At 34.2% G+C, this 21,109-nt stretch overlaps 1 protein-coding gene across 35 annotated transcripts in view; it reads right to left on the bottom strand.

Annotated features, from left to right (window-relative positions):
* Nucleotides 1–21,109, bottom strand: part of RIMS2 (regulating synaptic membrane exocytosis 2) — a 447,681-nt gene that overhangs the window by 205,323 nt on the left and 221,249 nt on the right. For 23 of the 35 annotated variants that reach the window (XM_041412624.1, XM_041412626.1, XM_041412630.1 and 20 more), the window contains 5 exons: nucleotides 10,131–10,198; nucleotides 8,331–8,450; nucleotides 6,406–6,505; nucleotides 5,548–5,671; nucleotides 997–1,043 (listed from right to left, as the gene is read on the bottom strand). In XM_041412624.1, the coding sequence (XP_041268558.1) occupies nucleotides 997–1,043; nucleotides 5,548–5,671; nucleotides 6,406–6,505; nucleotides 8,331–8,450; nucleotides 10,131–10,198 (459 nt within the window). Of the gene's footprint in view, nucleotides 1–996; nucleotides 1,044–5,547; nucleotides 5,672–6,405; nucleotides 6,506–8,330; nucleotides 8,451–9,804; nucleotides 10,014–10,130; nucleotides 10,199–21,109 lie in introns of all 35 variants that reach the window. The other 12 variants (XM_041412610.1, XM_041412613.1, XM_041412620.1 and 9 more) reach the window with 1 other exon arrangement.

Raw genomic sequence — 21,109 nt, 5'->3', positions numbered from 1 at the left:
ATACTCAATCTTTTGGTGATCAGATGCAATCAGGAGCTTTTATTTATAGAATGGAATATAGATTATTCAGATATTTCTGACTGTAATTATGTCAGTAAGTTGAAGGTTCAAAAATAAACACTTTACTGTGGTCAAATGAATTCAGTCTTCTCACTTATTATCTTGTCCAATTACCTAATTTTTAATTAGATTTTTACAAAAATAACAAGACATATGCTATGTTTTTTGTGCATTTTGTTTCAAATTTACAAGGTCTGAAAATGGTCAGAGGACAAGTTTTGACGTACAAAACATAGAGGAAAAGTGGAGTATTTTTATAAATACAAAAGATAATCTATATCTCACAAAACATAAAGTTAATATTAAGAATTGGGCAATGAGTAAAAAGTCATTGAAGGAGTTTTTCATATTACTATAATTATCAAGCTTATGCCGTTTCATTTATTCATTGCTTCTATTACAATAGCATTCTAAAACAGTGATAAAAAATAACTCCAAGCTGAAATCCATCTTATCAGATCCAAGCCAAAGAACAAGTTATTCTTCCCTACATGAAATATGGGTTCAGTCAATTTAAGTAGCACTGAGTGGCTCTAATAAAGTAAGGGTATTCTGAGTTCAAAGTAGCTATCACTCAGGCTGTAAACAAAGAACATTTCTTTCTCATTTTTAGTTTATAAGATGCAATTGAAATGCAAAGCAAGAGAACAGGAAATTAAAAATTGCTATTAATGTTCTTATATATTATTAGAATTATACTTTCTTCAATCAAAATTCATCTCAGCTTATAACCAATGCCTAACCTAAATCAAAATATCCTGAGTTTTGATAGCTTATTATTAAACAAAGGTAGATAGATAATACAGTAAGATGACATATTGAGACAAATATACACAAAAAGACAAGACCTATACTGACTGCAGAGGACATTTTTCATTCTATTTGTGCTTACATAAAAGAGAGAGAAGATTTTCCTACCCCACAATTGAAACTTACTGGACTCCAGCTGTGCATGTGTGCTGTCAGGTATTCTGGGAATGTCCCTGAAATCAGGAAAATTAAGACAGGCTGATCCTTCATCTAACAAGCATATTTAAATTTCAGTTACACTATAACACTTCCCAAGCCACCATGGAATGCCTCAGGAATGGTGCATGATCTGCTGGCTGTCTTCAGCTACTGGTATGATTATCTGTTATCCTGTGTAAATCAATTCAGTGTCAAATTAAATCCTACAAAGAAGATTTGGTGGATCCAGGAGACAGCCTACACAGTCACAAATGAAATTATTCAGTAAATAAAAGAACAATCTCAGAGTTAATGGTAGACTAAAACTGTGAGTAGTAGCTTCTATGATGACATTATACATCAATTAAATTTTGTGGACCCTCACCAAAACATACTTGGCTGCCATGGCTATCCCAGTACATTCTTTACTGAACTTGAACCACAAATTTAATCAATCTTACCTTTTTCATAACCAAATAAAATGTATAAGTTCATTTGGCAAAATTGCATTCTTTCATAAACAAGACATGTTGCAACACCTGTGTCAAATTATGTGCAGAGCCACGTCATTTTAAAGCGCGCAATCACATCCCTCCAGGCAAAGGAATATATTATTCCTCTGAAGGACAAACATTACTGCATGCTAATAAAAACTATCAATATGCTAATAAACAATTTCAGAGCTATTTGAGCAAAACCAAGCAAGACGAAGAGCTTCAGTTCTGAGTCACAGCAAAAGCACATTTACAATCCCGTTGTGCGTTTCAGGGCAGTTGGTTTCCCCAAGGCCACAGCCAGTTCTGAGGGGTGGCCATGGTGAGGAGAGGCTGGGGCTGCACTGTGCTGGGCCCAGCTGGCTCCTTGGGTGCCTCTGTGATAACACATTTAATAAAGGACAAAACAGCAGTGCAGCAGCTGTGAGAGAAAACAATGGAGAAAAAAGGCCATGAGAAAAATGTTGTTGCAGACACCAAGGTCAGGGAAGAAGGTGGAGGAGGACGACTGGCTGCAATTCCTTTTCCCTGTGCCATGGACTCCTTGGCAGAGAAGGAGGCAGAAAAAATAGGGAAAAATAAGTGAGTTTGAGGCTAGGAAGAAGAGAGGTAGGGGTAAGGGGGCTTCAGTTTTGGTTTTATTATTCACTATCCTTTTATTTTCTTAATTCCTAACAAAATAATCTTCCTCAAGTTTGTTTTGCCCACAGTGGTAACTGCTGAGTGGCCCATAAACTTTTTCATCTTATTTCCTCCCTGAGTCCTTCTGAGGAGGGAAATGCAGAGAGGAAGTCTTTGGTGCTCAGTCAAGTCAACTCACCACAAAAGTAAAGGAAAAGGAAATTTAAAAAGTTCCAGTGATATCTACTGTTTCATACAATGAAAGAGTCAGCATGATACATAAATAACTTATCCATTTTCTTTAGAAGAGCTTTTCCATAATACTCTTGGTATATCTTTTCCAAACAATTTTCAAGACTCACTAGAAAGACAGCTTTACTAATAAGACTGAGGAATCTTTCCAAGTGAGTTGATGCACAGTATCCAATAAATGAAATAAACCAGACGGCATGAAACTGCTCTAAGTGCCCACAAGAGACGTGAAAAAAATCTCTGTTGTTAGTACCCAAAACTTGTGAGAAACTCACAAGCACTACTGAAGAAGCAAATATTTCAGTTTGTATATAAGGAGAATTTATAACAGGATCCAAAACTCGCCTAGTAATTGACTCAAAACTACACTCTTGAGCTGAACTCTCTTCTTACAAGGAACTCTCATAGAGATAAAGAGATGGAGGAGAAGTAAAATCAATTTCATAAACACTTTGCATAGTAAGTTATGTTCCACTGCACACAGGTTGCATAGATTAATTATTAAAACAGTGCATTATTCCTTCCAAATTCAAAACTGAAGAAACCATGAAAATAATAAGCATTTTAAGTTATCTGTTTCTGAGAATAAGAAGGCAGAAAACAGGTAAATTCCTCTGTATAAGGGACAATCAACTTACACTGATTTGCAATTTGGTAATCAATTTTTATTTTAAGATGAAAAATGTGGTAAATTGCACGACAAACTGGCATGTTTTGTTTTGCTGGGATTTTTTCAGAATGGCTTTCAATTTTATCTGCCTTGTCAGCTTAGCTTGTCATCTTCAGTTTTCATAGCACTCAGCCTGCAATAAAGAGAAAAACTAATAACTGTGTTTACTGGAATTTGGTTTTGTTCTCAGAATATCAGGATGTGAACAGGTTCTCAGCTAAGTTATTTGCTAGTAACTGAAGATTTCTTGAACTATTTAAAGTGTTGCCATGAATCCACCAAGAAATTCTCCTTATAAATAATAGGATTTATCTCAATGCAAAAGCAAAACCCTTCAACTGGGCATCGATAATTCTAATAAAATAAATATCACTCCTGATATCTAGGAAATAAGAACTTTTAAATATTGTACATACACTGAAACTTTATCTCCCAGAGCAGAACACAATCCTATGAAGTTATAGCTCCTTGGACAAACGTAACCTATTAATTTTTGTTGTGCATTTGATTATGAACTGAAATCTTCTAAACTGAAAAAAGTAATAGTCTTTCCAGTTCATCAGCTCTAAACTCATGAAAAACATTTCTGACATTATGCTGTTAATATTAAACTCCAAAGAGTTACACACACCTAACCAAAATCTAAAACCTACCAATTTGTAGGAAGTATTCATCACTAAGATTCTTTTACGTCTACTGTAAAATGACACTGGGAATCAAATATATTGAACAACTCTTTTATCACTGATCTAGCTCAGTTCTTCAGACTATGAGGCAAGTGGTTTAATGCAGAAAAAGCCATCTTGAGAGCCCACACCACTTTGCTTAAGAATTATAAATGAGCTGCTTGAGTGACAGCAACATAACAGAAGACATGATGATAAGGAGGCTGAACAAGAGACAGCAAATATAAAAGCGCAAGAAATAATACAGAAGATTGTACACAATGAAAACAATGCAAAAAGATTTTTAAAAGTCGGTATTTTCAAGATGTGAGTTGTTACTTGAAACTTTTGCTGTAAACTTCTATTTGGGACATACTCTGGAAGATTTGTGTATAAAATTGATTTGAGACCTCCTTTTCTGAGACAAGTAATGTAGTTTGTCCCTTGGCATTACTATAATACCCACACCTCCCAAGCTGGGCAAAGATGTGACAGATGATACAGTTGTTACCCTAAAGGGGTTGCAATTCCATATGTATATAGGACATGACCTCTCATCTCACTGACAAGATAAAGCCGGTTTTTTGTTATTATCAAGTTTGTTTAAAATTGTAATACCAAATTAAGTTCCTACACCTTAAGTTCCTGATGTGTCCAACATAATAAATTCCTATTATAGCCGAAACCATACCAGTCATCCTCACTGAAATTTCGTTCTTAGATTATATATTTCTAGATTTTTTTAGTACTTCTTAATTTTTAGTCATGTTTTCTTATATTAAGTTAATGTGCATCTTATACAAAATAAAGATATATATATATTTATTAAAATGTAATCATAGCATCCTCAAACAGTCCAGGTTGGAAGTGATATTGAATGATCATCTGGTCCAACCTAAAATGGAAAAGGGAATCTAGATGATATTACCTATCACCCTGTCCAGTTGTGTCTTGTGTCACAAAAAATTCCGGGGAAAGAAAAGAAAATTCTTAATGACTGCAAATATCTTCAAAATCAGTGATAATCATTCCCCCTCTCACAATTGTCATGTGACCAGATATGGTCACATTCCAATGGAGAATTAAAAACGTGGTGCATATGCCTTTAGGGTGTAGGAGCTTGGAAGAAAAAGAACAATTGAAGAAGAGGAAGTACTCACAGTCCAACACAACAAAGCAACTACAGCTATGCAAGAAAAAATTAAGTTTAGACATTGAGAGGTAAGTTTGAAGGTTAATAAAAATGGGCAATGTACAGCACCAAATATAAAGTCCCATACAATTCTAACTATTCATTCAGATGTGTTCTGTATTACATAACAAGCAATAATTTAACAGTTCCATAGGTGAAGGTGATGTGAATGTTGATTTGAGACTTTCCAAGCATATTGATTTTTTTCATTAGCATACTATATTTCACACAAAATTCTATATTGCAGACTCTCAGTAAATGGAGTTCATCATCAGTTCATAGACCAAATATGATCTCATAATTTTATGTATGTATTATAAAAAATGGGAATGCAGAAATAAAAATCAACAGTCAAGAATTACAACAACGAGTTTAAAACTACAGTTTTAAAGCCAATATAGGCTGGCTCACCAACTGAAATGCCAGAGAAGGGAACCTATTTTTAACCATAATAGCAGATGATGCCCAAGACTCTGAGAACACAGGATTTCACACCAGCTCTTTTTACTCGCTGGCATGATCTATCATTCCAGCTACACTTTTGGTTTACAGAATTTTGCATAAGATTTTTCTGTTTACAATGTTAATGAATGTTTTATATACTCCATCTTAAAAGTGAATATAAAAATACATTAAATTACTTACCCTATTGGTCTTGAAACTACAAGCTCTACTTGTGGCTCAGGTTTGGATTCTAAAATTATATTATACACCTCCTCAAAGGTGGCTCCCTGTAGTATCCTTCCATTCCATTCTAATACTTCATCACCTGTAAGTAATAACACCCTGCTTAGGAAGTTTCCTGTGGACAGCACTTATAATAATGATTTAAGCCATTCTACTGTCAGTTTATTGGATTGTGAAACCTGTGTTATAAAACAAGTTTGGAGGCCTTCATGCAGGAAAAACCTGAGTATTAAAGGTTTTCTGCAGCTCAGATTCAAACATGTAAAGTTCTGCAAAACAACAATAAAATCAGTAGGACCCCTAATGAATCAGATGCTCCTCTTACTTGGTATGGCAGCTGTGGCTTACAGAAATCCCAACATGCTCTTTAGAAAATTCACAACTAAAACATCAAATCTCACCAACTTAGTTCAGATAGTTCTTATGTTAATAGTTAATATTTCTTGAACATGCTCCAGTGTAGCAATCTATGGTTTGCTTGCTGGAACAGAAGCAGCTTCCTAGCCAAGGTGGTTCTGCTCATGCCTTTGTCATAGCTTGGTTTGCTCTAAACAAAATATACACCATAAAATGACTGGGGAGGACATCAATGGAATATTACTTTGAGTATAAAAATGAGCAAAAATGTTAAAATATTTTTTTAACAACATAAGAATGTATATTTTATAAAAGCAACCATCTAGTAACAGTGTCAGTTACATTCTCCAGTATTTCACCACATCTATTTAGTATAATTTCACATGTAATTAAACTTGCTCAGTTGTTATCACCTTCAGAAAAGAAACTCAGCAGTACGGATCTATAGTAGATACATACCTGGTCTAAGATGCCCCACTGTATCAGCTAGGCTTCCTTTTTTAACTTTGGTGATAAATGCGCAGAGTCGACCTGATTCAGTCATCTTTCCTCCTACTACCTGTTTCAAATAGGAAGTATTTTCACAGTATGAAAATTACTTTAAATTATTTAAATGTACTGGCAGTAGAAAAAATAATTCAGCTTTTTCCTTGGGTTTTGTGTAGTCCAGGTAACACATATACACTTGAAAAAAATACCACAGAAGTTTGGCTATGACAGGTTATCATTGCAGCTGTTCTGGCAATTTGTACAATTGAAAAACAGTGAAAACAGATAATCCCAAGGCTTTTAAATTTTAGCAAATACATGCATAGTATCTCACTATATTATAAATTAACAACCAAAACAATGTAAGTTATTGATCATTTGACTGCTCATTTCACTATTTTTTTAGCTGGAAAAAGATATATTAATGTAACAGAACTCAGGATGTTCACAGTAAGCAATGAAATTCCCTTTGGCTTGGCAAGTCAGGTGAAAACACTTGTCACACTGAAAATTTCTCTACAGGGAACTTCAACAGGTTTGACCTTAATATTTATCTTAGAATCAGACTTACGTGTCAGAATAAGTCACAACTGAATAATCTTCAAATTCTTAAGGTTTCTTAACAGTCTTCATACTGGGATTTAAAATTTGTAATACTAAATCCAGTTTAGTTTACTTTCAATATGTAAATACTTGAAAATTCAGGTCAGTATTGGAAATCACTCTTTCCAGATGTCTATTGAAATTAAAAAGTAGTTACTCTTGAATCTGAACTATTAATGAATCTCACTGTAGAGTTCACCTTCATAATATGAGATTTTAGAAATTTTAACAGAGATGCTTAAAAAAAAGGTGCCTCTTAATGTCTTGCATTTTCTGATAAGAGAAAAATAAATATATAAAACTTGATGTTTAACTGGCTTCTCCACTGACTTCAAATAAAATTATTTATTAATTAAATAAAACATTTAAAATCTTTCCAATTTTAGTACAAATATATAGTTATAGATCTTTCCATGTTAGTATATGTAATACATACCTACCCTGATGTAATCCTTACTCATAGGGTGTGACAATAACCTAATCTGTACACCTGAGGGGAAGTAAGTCATGCTAAATAGAGAACAGAAAATTTAAGCTCCTTAATAATTTCTTACAGCAAGGATATGGAATCAAAATAAATACAAGTTTGTTTCTTTCACTGTTTATAGTTTGTTCTCATTCTTGTACTAGTATTTCTGGAACTGCAGATAATAATATCACACAAAATTGAGATCAATATGTGAGCAAGAAATTCATTATGTGTTTAAAGAACACTGCATCATGAAAAAGACGTTAACACATTTAAAAAGAGTACATTATTTTGTGATAAAACTAATAATATTAAACAACTTTCCATTTTGTATATTTAAAATGTGGCAAATCAAACAATCAGAGGAGAGAAAAATTCAAAAAGAGGAAGTTCCATTGGCATACTATGACCTGGATCAAAATAACATTAACTCACAGGTTAGGTCTTCAAGAGAGATAATTTATTTTTCATTTTTCTTCTCTTTCTTGGGAAATAAAAGTTATACCGAGGTGCAATGCTCCATACTGAAGAACACAGACAGGACTCAACTTGCCTAGCAAGGGTGCAATTCGTACTTTGCTAAGAAGACATGCTCAGAAAACTTCTGAAAACATGTCTAGTGTTTCAGAAAAATACAATTTTTTAATTCTGCCAAGGACCCTGCAAAATTACTCTAGGTAAACGAATATAAAATGTCTATATTGCAATTCTGAGAATGGTAAGGCATTATCAATATTGGTATGCATGCACCAGACTACTTTAATTATAAAAGTAGCTAGTTTAACTGAGAGAGATGTTACTTTCAAAACTGTTCATCACCAACCTTCAATCCAAGCATTGCTCCTGAATCTCTAGGCACACTTCCATCTTTTAGTCGCTTATTTAACAAAATCCGACCAATGAGACGATCTCCATCTTTGGATGGTTGCCAAGTTACTGGATGCTATCATATGGTGTTAATGGAAAATACAGTGAAGAGAATTTTAATGAAAAATATTTCAGTAATACTTTTCATTTGCTTATATATTTTAAAAATGCTATGAAAGTATTATGATCACACTAAAATTTAATACAAAAAATGACAGAAAACTGCTGGAAAATATTTATTTGGACATATCATTCATCAAAATGGATGTCTAATATTTAATAACATTATCTATTTTACTAAATCAAATTTGTAAACATCTAGAACGATCTTTCAGTCTTGATTTGACAGATATAGACAACTACATATAGTTGTCTAGACTCAATGAGATTCACACTCGAGTACTGAGAAAAACATTGCTAAAAGTCTAGTATAAGAATAATACTGGAAAAGAAGTTTAACTCAAACTGAAAGTTTATACAAGAAAGGTCTTACTTTTCTACTACTTCAAGAATTTCAAATTTAATCCAAGACCAACAAATATTTTAGTGTTTTACTTTCTCTCAGTAGTAGTAGATTCAAATTAAAAAACACTGTTAAAAGGTTACTTCATTACTTTATTTTAATATTCTGTTTCTTTCTCAGAATAATTAATTCACACATGAAGCACAGTTACAGTGAGCATTGTTATTCCATTACTATATATGGACACAGTTATACTTGTCTATTGGCCTAATTAATGAATTGTTAAGATTTTCTTTTGTGTAATCATAGTACTTTCTCACAGAAAAATATTATTTCATGCTCTATTTCATGCAAAATTAGCAGACACAGATAAATCTGCTCCCATTACAACTAATAACTCTAAAAAGATTTCTCATAATCTCCACCAAACAGAAAGCAAAAATAAAAAATACCAAAGCAGATGGCAAAGCCTTTAATTTGTGCACAGTACTGCACAAAAATTACATGGCAACAAAACAAATGAACAACTATGACAGTGAAAGGGAAAAAAGAAAAACAACTTTTCTGTGCAGAGAGACCCAATTTTCTCCCTTTTTCACCTGGGGTTTAAACTATTAATTTAATTTCAGCCCCAGGAGTTTGGAAATAGTAAATCAAATAAGCCAATTGGTAGAATCCTTATTGTTAATTGCTTTGTTCTTTAAGGTAATATCCAGATATGCTAATTTGCAACCATAAGAACAACATTCCTTTATGCCTCTCAATGTTTTTTTCTTAGGCTGCCAAACAGTAAAAGCTGCAAGCATGCAAAGACTTTTCATTTGTTTTTCTTTTCTGCACCTTAAGAAATGCTATATTGTCTCTAGAAACACCCTATCTTTCATTTTATGCACTATTTTAATGAGTGACAGAGAGCAAACAAAGACCAAATGAGCAGGTTAAAATGCAGGCTCCATAATCTCAGTACCTTCTCACTATGGCTATGTTCTTCGTTTAGAGTTGTGCTACTACACGTATCTACCCCAGAGTCTTTTATCTGAGGCTCAGACCATTCCAAGTCCTCTTCCAAAGAGTGGCCACCAAAGCAGACCATTTTCTTTTGCCTCTCGGATAAGGTGTTAGAATCCGACAAAACTGCCTGCTCACTAGTTTTTCTTTTTCCCCTTTGACTGTCCCCTATAGGTGTGGGATAAAAAAAGGATACAAAAAAAGAAAACATGCAAAGGTGTAAATAAAACCAAGGAAATGTAAAATGATAAAGGAAACTAAATGGTAAGGCTCCACATGTCTCACCAAAGACATTGGGGATGCCTCACTGCTATGCCAAGACGTATGGTCCAACCAGTTGTAATCCATGTCTCCTGCGAGAATCAGACAGACAAGACAGTGCAGTAAAGGAAAGGTGAAAGAAAGGACAAAGGTACAGTAAAATCGTAAAGACTTCTGCTTATCCTATCTGATTCGTAACCTCTGCCAGGAGGACTTGCAAAGGGCTTCCAAGAAAAAGTTAAGGCTTCAATAACAGAGTACATGGAATATGAAAAGCGGTGAGGAAGGAGATACATTTGTGTGTGTCTAGGTGTGCATAAAATTATGTACAGAGCAAAACATCCCCGTGCCAGATTTATTAACTGTCCCTATAAAATTATTTACAGTAAATTAAATGAAAAGGCAAATTGTATTTCTAATAGAATATCCAGAAGGAAAAGCATTTGAATACGGAAAGTCTTGAGGAACTTATTTCTTTGTTTTTCTAACACAAATTAGTATTTATTCTAATCACATCAATGCAATACTTAAAACAATGGTACTCTGTATTGACTTTAGAGTAGATGATGTTAAGGAAGGTTAAATGAAAAAAAAAATTCTAGAAGCTATATTGAGAATAAAAAGCATATTAACTTTGCTTTGTCTACTGGTCAAATATAAGGATGAATTCTAGTAAGTACAGAATACAGAATACCCCACAAATGGGAGTGCCTAGAGTTTTGACAAAACATAAATATTTCATGAAGTCAGAATTTAACCTCCATGGCAGTCACACAGTAGAAAGGAAGGTTTGAAAAACAGTTTAAGAAGAGATCTAAATTAATGCTGCTGTCCAAAGAATTAGGAAATGACTCACGTATTTTAATAAAACATTCTCTTTTATGTAGGTACTTCAAACTGTAAATTATGCCCACACATTCTGCACTATTATGTTTCTTTCTTTTTTTCCCCGCCTTACCATTGTTACTGTGTGCTACATGAAAAACATTTTGTTACTGAATGCTGCATAATATTTTTACAGTACTATGTGCAGGAAACAAATGTTTCATTTTCTGTCAAATTTGACCAAACTAAAGCAAAGTAGTTCAAGGTTCCCTAATACAGACCTCAAAAAACATTTTCCTATTTCTGTTACTTCAGATCTGCTCAGGCTACTCCCCTGGAACTGCATCAGTAGGGTGGTGAAATGTAACTAACAAGTCTTAGCACTGTCTTAACACTTGTCTAGAAAACTTTACAGAAAGGATGTGAAGATACAGCCCCATAAAACTACAAAAAACCAATAGAGGTTTTAGTAAAGTAAAACATTCCCCTTGGAGAGGTATCACAGAATTAACTGGGTTGGAAAAGCCCTTTGAGATCATCAAGTCCAACTTAGTATATTGTATATGTACAATGAGTAAAACAAGTGAATTTTTTTTTTCACTTGTTTCCTCCTAAAATAGACTCCCATATGAAAAAAAAAAAAATCAAGTCTCATTTTCATTTTAAAAAAGGAAATATTCAAAATACAAAGGCTTTGTTTTCAAAAAGATACTTTGAACTTAGTCCCTTACACATTGCAGAAATCTTGCAGCATATTGTCTTGTAGTCTTTTCTTTCATAAAAACAGTGATAAAGTAACTTCATAGAATTACTTTGAGGCATCAATTAATTCATATTTTCTAAATAATAAATAGGCTGTAAATCTCTCAACTATGTTTCTTGACGCTTGAAAGGAAAATAACATTTAAAAATGGCAAATTCTTACCAAAACTGCTTTGCCATGAATGTCAACATCTTGCCTGTATTACAGATAAAAGTGTGGCTATCCTGCCAAAGGGGAAAGAAACACTCTTTTGAAAGTTGGCAACATTTTGCTAAAGCTACTTCTGCAATGGAATTTCCAGTGCTACTTTTGCCTCCAGACATTTCCTCAAGGGGTACTGAGTGAAATCATCAGTGAGTTCACGAAGATCTAGCCCTTACTCATAAATACACATTTAGAGATATCCAGAAGATAGCAAGAGTTCCAGACTACATATTGCCTGTTTTACTAATTCCGTGGGGCCTTCAAGCATTGGACCCAGGCTTATCTGCTGGTATAGCTGGTTTCTGCTTACTCCAAGTCCTTTTACCCATTTACTACTGTATCCACATACTGTATCCAGTATGTGTCCAAGATTAGATTCAGTCATTTTGCAAAAATAGTTACTTTTCATCAAATGATAAACCCTGGAACTAAAGCTGCACAGAGGAACACTTGCAAAATTGAGCCTGCTACCTAATAAAAGCACTCTGTCTTCTTGCTTGACCATTTTCCCTTCTCCTTTTCAAACAAGATGTAGAAGGCTGTTTTTTATTGTAGATGTATCTCACAGCAAATACTAAATAATTGGCATTTATAAAATGAAAAATTAAAATATGCCACAACTCCATCCAAAAACTATTTTGGTTTTATCTGTGTGAAATATGCAGTTATATGTTTCTAAAAATTATCATACAAATTAGAAGTTGTAAAGCCACTGTAGATCTTATAGATTTTGCCCTTAATACTGCATTAATTGATCTAAATGACAGGCATAAATGCTATGCAAGTTAATAAAAGGATGGTTGTCTGGAAGCTCTGGAAGCCCTGTAGTGCATTACATTTCTGTGACAGACATGTATGGCTTAGTATACCTTAGTATACCAACTTTTTGAAATAAAGCTAATAGCTTGATAAAGTCACTGGACATCAGTTTTTCAATGGAAGTTCTAGAAATACTAAAATCTTGACTGGGTAAATGATTTTTGAAATCTTGCAAAATTAAAAGTAATATGTGTAAAGCCCATAGGTCTTTGCATACAAGAAAAAAAAAACTATAAGTAAATAAACTAAATAAATAAATAAATAAATAAAATAAAATTTAAACCATGATCTTGTGTATCACAGACACCATAGTTGTAAGTCTGAGTACCAGAAAATGCACTTGCTGCTCTTTTAGAAATTAATCATCCACTATAGAAAATACTTTATTATTGAGAATATATACATTTAGGGTATGAAGCAGAAATCACACAGGAAAAAAATGTCACTTCATTGATAAATTACAAAAGATATCAAAATCATAATTCATGGAAAAAGGATCTAATATATTACTAAGGAAGATACAATCCTAGTTTATGCCATTATAACAGTATTCAGATGCCTTTTGAGTTCAGGAGTGCAGCTGGACATAAGAAAGGACATATGTGAGGTCTGCTCTTATTAATGTCAATGAGTTCTATGTGTATATGGAAAACTTCCATGGACTAATCAGGCTGGGAGAACCACATCAGTAACCTTGCCCTTCTGCAGAAACAGGATTAAGCTGAAGCCTTTGTAACCTTACTGGTAACCTTACTGTAACCCTACTTTGTAACATTGCTGGAAGCCTTTAACCTCACTGGTGTTCAGTGCACTTTTCTTATTTTCTCTAGACAAAACCAAAAGGCAGAGGAAAACTTTTTTTTTCTTCTACATTCAGGAATGGGACAGCAATGGGACCTTCCTGTAGAAATGGGAACTTTGAATGTTAGAGTATATTTTAAAAGAATTTTGGTCAGTTTCTGTTTCCTTTGTATTTTAATGTTTGGTTATGTAGTTTTTTGTTTCCCATAATGGCTTTCCCACAGAAATACGATAATTGAGTATTTTTTATAAAGCATTAAGGAGGCTGTATCTAACATACAAGGTGTATGCCTACACTTTTATGAATGCTGTTTAAGTTCATGGTCAAGTCCAAAGCCATTTACCTTCCAAACAGGCTAGACATAAAGCACTCTATGTTATTGGCTGTTCTACTCATACAGAGTTATTTGGACACTCTAAAGTGCTCAAAATCTTCACATAGGATATAAGCACAACCCAGGTCCTTTCTACCTAAACCAAGGCCTCTCTGAACTGCCAACTATGTCCCTTAGTAAACTAAAAACATAATCTTGCTTTGAACTAAACAAACCAAAAACTTGTCCTCAAATTCAAATCTCATTGCCAAAAAGAACAAGTCATATAACTTTAAATTCTTCAGGCTGAGGAGACTACCTGACCACACAGTCTGTACTGAACACATACTTCTGACTACTTGAGCCAATAATGGTACATATATGTCAGTACTCAAAACTGCAAATTATTTAACCTTGCAATTAAGTGAGTATTTTCCCCCTCCAAGCTAATTTTCAGCACAAGGTATAGTGAGCTGAACACATCCCACGTGTCTATATCCTTCTCCTAACTGCAAAGCTCCCAATGCAGCCCTGTACCAGAAGGTCTCTGGAGTGAAGTAAAAAGTGAACTACAGCTATTAAGAACTTCCATTTAAGCAGGTTACTTTCTGTGTTTGCAATACTATCCATCCAGACTGCCACACAGTGGGTGACTCCAAAGAGGAGCTACACAGCTAGAACTGCCTCCAGGTCATTATATGAGTGCTTCAACAATTGCTTTGTCAGCTCTGGACATTTCAGGGACATTCTAGTTTTTGGTGCAGGAGCAAATGTAAAGCTGCATGTCACACAGCTGACTGTAAAGCACAGAAATATTTTCCAGCACAGTCACTGATGAAGTTTGAGCACTGATTACAAAATGAAGCACCTTCCTGCAGGGCTTGTGGCAGGCTTTGAAAATTCCTACCATGCATTTCAACATTTCTTCTTGAAAAACTATTATCTCTCTGGATTTATCAACTTTCAACATGGAACAGCCTAGGAAAATGTCTGAAGGATCTGGTTCTACCAAAGCAAAAAACGAGAAGCTGTTTTTTATGTAAAGGATATGAAATATATTTTGACTATAATACATGAAATACAGAGAATGCAGCAATTAGAGGAAAAAATATATAAATCTCCATTAGTGAATAGCAGAGTGCTGCATTCCACAAGGCAGGTGAGAGAAAAGACTGGGGGAGGTGGGAGCAGGTAACAGTGCATACCCATGTGGCAAGAATGATGACATTGACACCATACAGCTATTGAATAGAGATGCTGCTACCTAAGAAATGTCTCTGGACCTCACGGGCTAGTCACTGAGAACTTAGTAATATCCTGAATTTCTTTTTCTTTTTTTTTTTTTTTGTTTGTTTGTTTGTTTTTTTTGTTTTGCGGAATACTAAAAGATTTTACTTGAAGACCCTGGTTTACCCTCAAAAACTATGTACTACTACAAGAACTGCTTAACAGAAAAGATATTACTCTTGATGTAAAGACTTACCTAATGTAAAGGTGAAAGGGTTTCAGCATGTCTATTTCATTCTTGTTCTCTCTATGAAACTGAGCTTAAGATCAATATTAATAGAAAAATATTTCCTGGAAGTATTTTTTTTAATTATGTTTTGCTGGAAGGATTTAAATTTCAGAAAATACTTTCTTCAAAATTACATTTTCTAAAACAAAATTATGCTCAGTCGGTTAGTCAAACATATCTTGACAAATGTCTTTCCTTGGAATAAATTGAAAGAAAGCATATCAACATGGCAAATACACTTGGTCACAGCTCAATACACAAGCTGGATGACCTTATACACTTACAATTATGTCTCTCATATGACACCTATATGCCACCCCATGACCTCCATCACATGATTCAGTACACAAACTTAATCAATAAGAAAATGGACAGGTACAGTTTAGTTATGGGAGTCAGCCAGACATTTTATACTGTGGTCCCAGTTTGTTTCCTTATTAGAATTCAAACTTTTCAGATTTGCACACCTGTGTTACATATCCCTTGCTACTTTAATAAGATCAGGGAAAACTAGAACTAATTAAGTATAACATCCTATGGGTTTCTCTCTTGCTTGATTATCTTTAAGATTTTATCTTAGGAAGATGCTTATTTCAAATGCTTTTTACCCTATTTCAAATGCTTTTTTATGCTTTTTATTTTTATGCTTTTTACCCTACTTGTAGCATTTTCACTTTTTCCCTTTTTCCTTCTTCCATTATGAAATTTAGAGCCTGTAGCTGAAAAAAAGGAAGTTCTTTTGACAGAATGCAAAGGAAAACATACATTGAAAAGTTTCATTAAGACAGTATTTTTGGATAATGCCCAGTGGCAAGTAATCAAAAGCGACTTACTGCTCTTTCATTATTATTTTTAAACAATGTCTTTTTTCCTTTTTCTTCCCTATTCACATCCACAAAGACCACATATGTATTCCTGGGCTGACCTCACACATCTTCCCTGATTGTGTGTTATGACCATGCATCCCTTCCCCTTAGCACTGCAACTGACAGCTTCATCAGAAGCTCTTCACCATCTCAAGCCTGCAACCAGAATCAGCAATACCAGCTTGCCTCCGCCTGAATGAGGGACTCATATAAAGCTGAAACAATGCAGGGGAGACTAATCCTATTAAAGAATCTCATATCTGGCCCTTGTTTCAGCAGCTTAGTGTTGTGTAATACTGTGAAAATTCTCTCATCAACTAAAACCAGATACCCATTTAGGTGTTCCCAGTGAGTCCAACCTTTTTCACAGACTAGACTACTGAAAGTTAACAAGTTCTTGGACATAATGCACAGAGGAATTATTTGGCGTCTAGAAGGTAAAGAAAAACCCTGTATTTCCTGAATCACTGAAATCCTGAATCAGAAAAATGAGCCATCTTGAAAAGTGCTAAGGAAGCACAGCATCCAACAGTTCTGCGATGTGTTGGAGCTGCTGCACAACTGGGAACCAAACCACACATGCACAAGAAATTCTGTCCTCAGACTTTGAAACCAGTCCAGGCAAATTCAACTGTTTTGCTGCCAACAGGAAGGCAACAGTAAAACCTGACAAGCCAGTTGGAAACAAGCCTTACAGCCCCCTGGAAGTGAAGACAGTTCATAATTGGAGCACTACAAAAATTTGTGAGAAACAGCTGCAAAGGTTAGGAAACAGTTTTGGGGTTTTGTGTGCTCTCAGTACCTATTTCCATTAGACTTTTCATTACCATTTTATATACACTCACTGAAGAAGGCTTGATTAAACTGAAGAAATAAGTAGCTTCAGGAAAACTATTTAGCATTAGTAGACATGTTTGCTTATGCAATTCACTTCGTGCTGGCTTACCCTATACTCAGCTTTCCACAGATATACACTCTTTCTATATCCTGAAGTTGTGACTGTGCCAAAGTTAAGAGTCAGAGTAGCTCCAATTAGGCTACCTGGCATTCCCAACTCTCAGGGCCACAGGATTTAATTCACATGAACTGAATCCTAAGTGTGACCCTCTTTCTATTTGGACAGAAATAACCTTTCTACCTTTGAGAGACAGCGTATAACCAGGTGCATTCTCATTCCTTTTAGTAGTGGACATATGTTGACAAGGAGCCTATAATAATGTTTTCTATAAGCATAGTTCCTTATAATACTTATTAACAAAGGAAAAAAGAAGCCAACAAAGAAAAACAAAAAAACTCCCTTAGATTGTGTACTTACTTACTTTCAATCTTTACTGCTTTGATGCCAACATTAATTACTACAGAAAATAACCCTAAGCTACTTTGAATCAGTATATCTTAATTAATAAGTAAGATTCAAATTTGCAAAATGAAGACAACAAGATACCAAGAAAGACAGCAAAGGAATGGATTCTTCACAAGGCACAATATCAAATTTACAAATAAGGACATGGACTTAACATGCCAGTTGTACTCATGACAGAGCTGCACTAATTTCATCAAGAGAATAAGTAAAACTGAAATAGTGAACATGTCAGGAAGGAAAGTCCTCTTAGCTCAGGTTTAAAGAAACATAAATATATTTACTCATAACAATTTCCTATCTTTTATCCTCAATGTCATGTAGAGCTAATCCTAATGAAAGGAGACATTACTAACGTAGAGATAGCTCCTTTCATAGGCACATCATTATCTAGAATCAATTTCCATCATCAGCCCAGCAGCCACCCATATATCAAGACTGAGGATCACCCAGCTGTTTCACTGATCACATCTTTTTCCTTTCTCTCCACTACTTCCAGTCAAGATCACTGACATCTTGCCAAAAAAAAGTGATGTTAAGAATTACTCATTTTGTGATTTTCAGTAAGAGATAAGCAATATAAAAATAATGTATATAATTATTTTATATAATAGAAAAATTCATCATCAAAACCAATAATAATAAATTAAAAATATAAAAACTTTTACATTTTTGAGGTGAAACAGCCTTACAAAATAACCAAACCAGTATCTAAGTTCCTGATATTTGCTGCTTTTTTTTGTTCAGTTTTTAGATTTTGTTTGGGATGAAAATATATTTTTACTTTCACCCTTGGACATGGCTGTAATCCTACAAAGACAACTGAAGGGAAAGAGTAATGCAAAAAAGGTCTAGTTCATGTTTTTAAGCATAGTATTACCAATAATTTCTTACAAACTCTCAGGGGGTACAGAAGAAGACTCTAAATACACTCTAAATGTCTTGATCACTGATGAGGAAGTGCACATTTCAGAACAGAAATAAAAATAACCTTTAAAAAAATCCTCTGTATTACATACTTGAACAACTAGTATTTAAATAATAAATCATCATCCAGAAGTTAAACTGATTCATTTTCTTGTCTGTAATTCTCAGTTTACATTATGCAGAAAGACATGGGCAAATTTCAAAATTCAACCTAACAATCAAGAGGGAAATAAAACTACTGTGGCAAATGTCACCTTTCAAAATGTGTGTAACAAAGAAATACAGTATTTCTTTACAAGTCATAGCAGTTTGGTTTTTTTTTTAAACCTAACATTTCACACGTGGTGTATAAATAACTTTCTGGTTGTCCAAACAAATATGATTTTTAACCTGCTACCTTCTCAAAAGTAAACTACAGGAGATGCAACATACATTCACTTTGGTTTTAAAATTATTTGCTTTAAGAAACAAAAGCTTAATAGCAGGTGTAAGTCCAAAGCATCACCCATCCCTGGCAGCACACATGCCATAAATGATCTAGAAATATGCAGTGCATCTGCTGATTCAGTTAGCTGTAGTGGAAGAAAAAAAAAAAAAAACAAACAGTGCAAGAGGCTCTTTCATCACCTTGACACTGCAATAAAAGCCTTTGTAAACTAGTAATGGGATCATTAATTATTGATCTCCCCTTTAGCAGTCATGATGAAGAAAGTAATTTGGTATATGTAAAAATACCTATTGTTTTGAGTTTGGTTACATGTTATTTTTGTCAAACCACCTTCTTTTGAAGGAAATTAATTACATCTTTAAAGAGGAACAGAAAACCTCAAAATGAAACTCCAGTGCATCCCAGAAGTAAAAATCATATCCAACTGTCTTATTTAGTTTCATACCTACTGTGCATGTGCTTGACAGTGTGATACTGTATAATCAAATTAGTTCAGAGCAATGATCTGTTACATCTGGATTACAGCTTAAAGAACAGATGTGCAAAAATAAAATACCAATGATGGTGGGTGTTTTTTAAGACACTTAAGCACAATGAAGGTTATTTTGCTCACGTATACACGTTTATACATACACGCAGGAAAATTCCCATACACGTTACATTAAGAGGAAGGTTGAAAAATTAAATATTCAGAAGGTAAGGGTGATACAAGACTTTGCTTGCCATGAAGCCTTTATTTAGTCCCTATACAAAAGTATTTATGTATGATATTTCATAATACTGCGGTAAAGTCCCCCATCCCCAAAACGGATCTTCTGTGTACAGAAAAAAAAGATGTAACTTAAATAAATAACTAGTTCATATCATTGTTTCCTCACTTAATGACCCCTTTCATTGGTTACTGAACATAATCTAAATGCAGATCTAAATGCAAATTATTTGTCTCCTGAGAGCTCTGGTGCTGTGAGGATATTCTCCAGGAGTCAGGGTTAAATTCAAGGAATTGTTCTTTGTGGACTGTCTGTATAATGAAACGAACAAGATGTTACAATTAACCTCTTAAAATGAGCTGTTGACATACAGATGTACCATCAAACACTTTGAAATGTTCCAAACAATTTTCAGTGCCAAACATAAGAAATAGAGAGCTTGATTTTTTTGTTTCCATATTTTTTAGGATTTTAGTCCTGCCTTTTCCCTGCTCTATTATAGCTATTCTTAGAAAATGGCAAGAATTTACGCAAATCTACTCGCAAAATATGCAGTAAATTTTACTATATGATTAAAACAAACAGAAAATAATCATATTCCCAACATTTATCCAAGATTGCTCATGTCTATGTATACAAGCTGGATGAAAACCTCCTTCAAACAGAAATTCCCTAAGAATGTACTTCAAAGAAAACCAATATGGTTTAAAAAATGCTGTGGAGATTTAAGGGTGAGATTGTTAAAGTAATAAATAGAGAGATACAGATGCAATTTGCATTTTAAATTAATTTAGAATCCTACTGAAAAAAGGTATCTTTTTTTCATTGTAATTTGCTCTGTCTTCATTATTTCAGAAGAATAAAGAACAATGGAAGAAGTGTCCACAGAAGAATAGTGGATGTTAGCTCTGCAATTATTTCATTTCGCTGAATACATAAAGAAGCACATTGCTCAGGGACCTTTCCACAGTCAACAAGAACTACACTCATAATTATAGCCTTCATGGTAGCTGAAGCTGTAATAAAAGTTACATAAGGGATTTAATCTCAGTCTCTTGTTTTTTGTATGATCACAATTACCCAAAAATATATCTCCTGAGGCTAAATATTTCCAGAACGAGTTTAAGTAAAAGGTCAGTATTTTCCACTACTTTTCAAGGAAAATTCCCTCGCATCTTCTACTTGTTCATGTTTAAATTTCTGGAAATTTGTGATAAGAGAAGAAAACAAAGTCATAATACTTAATGCTTGCAAAACCATCAGGGAATTCTGCCTCATAAATTGGACCAGGCCCTACACTATGGAGGCTCTCATCGCTCAAAGCAGTCCTTCAGACAATGTAACTTGTCTGGGTCACACAGAGGTTTTCAGAAGGAAACACACTGTGTAGCAGAGGCTGGACCAGCCTTCTCTTCTCCAGGTAGAAGAGCTACATCACAAAATAGAAGGT

This window comes from Onychostruthus taczanowskii, unplaced genomic scaffold, assembly GCF_017590055.1.
Source record: "Onychostruthus taczanowskii isolate IOZ18803 unplaced genomic scaffold, ASM1759005v1 scaffold4, whole genome shotgun sequence".
Lineage (NCBI taxonomy): Eukaryota > Metazoa > Chordata > Aves > Passeriformes > Passeridae > Onychostruthus > Onychostruthus taczanowskii.
The sequence above is the reverse complement of the archived record's forward strand: the minus strand, read 5'-3'. Positions and strand labels throughout refer to the sequence as shown.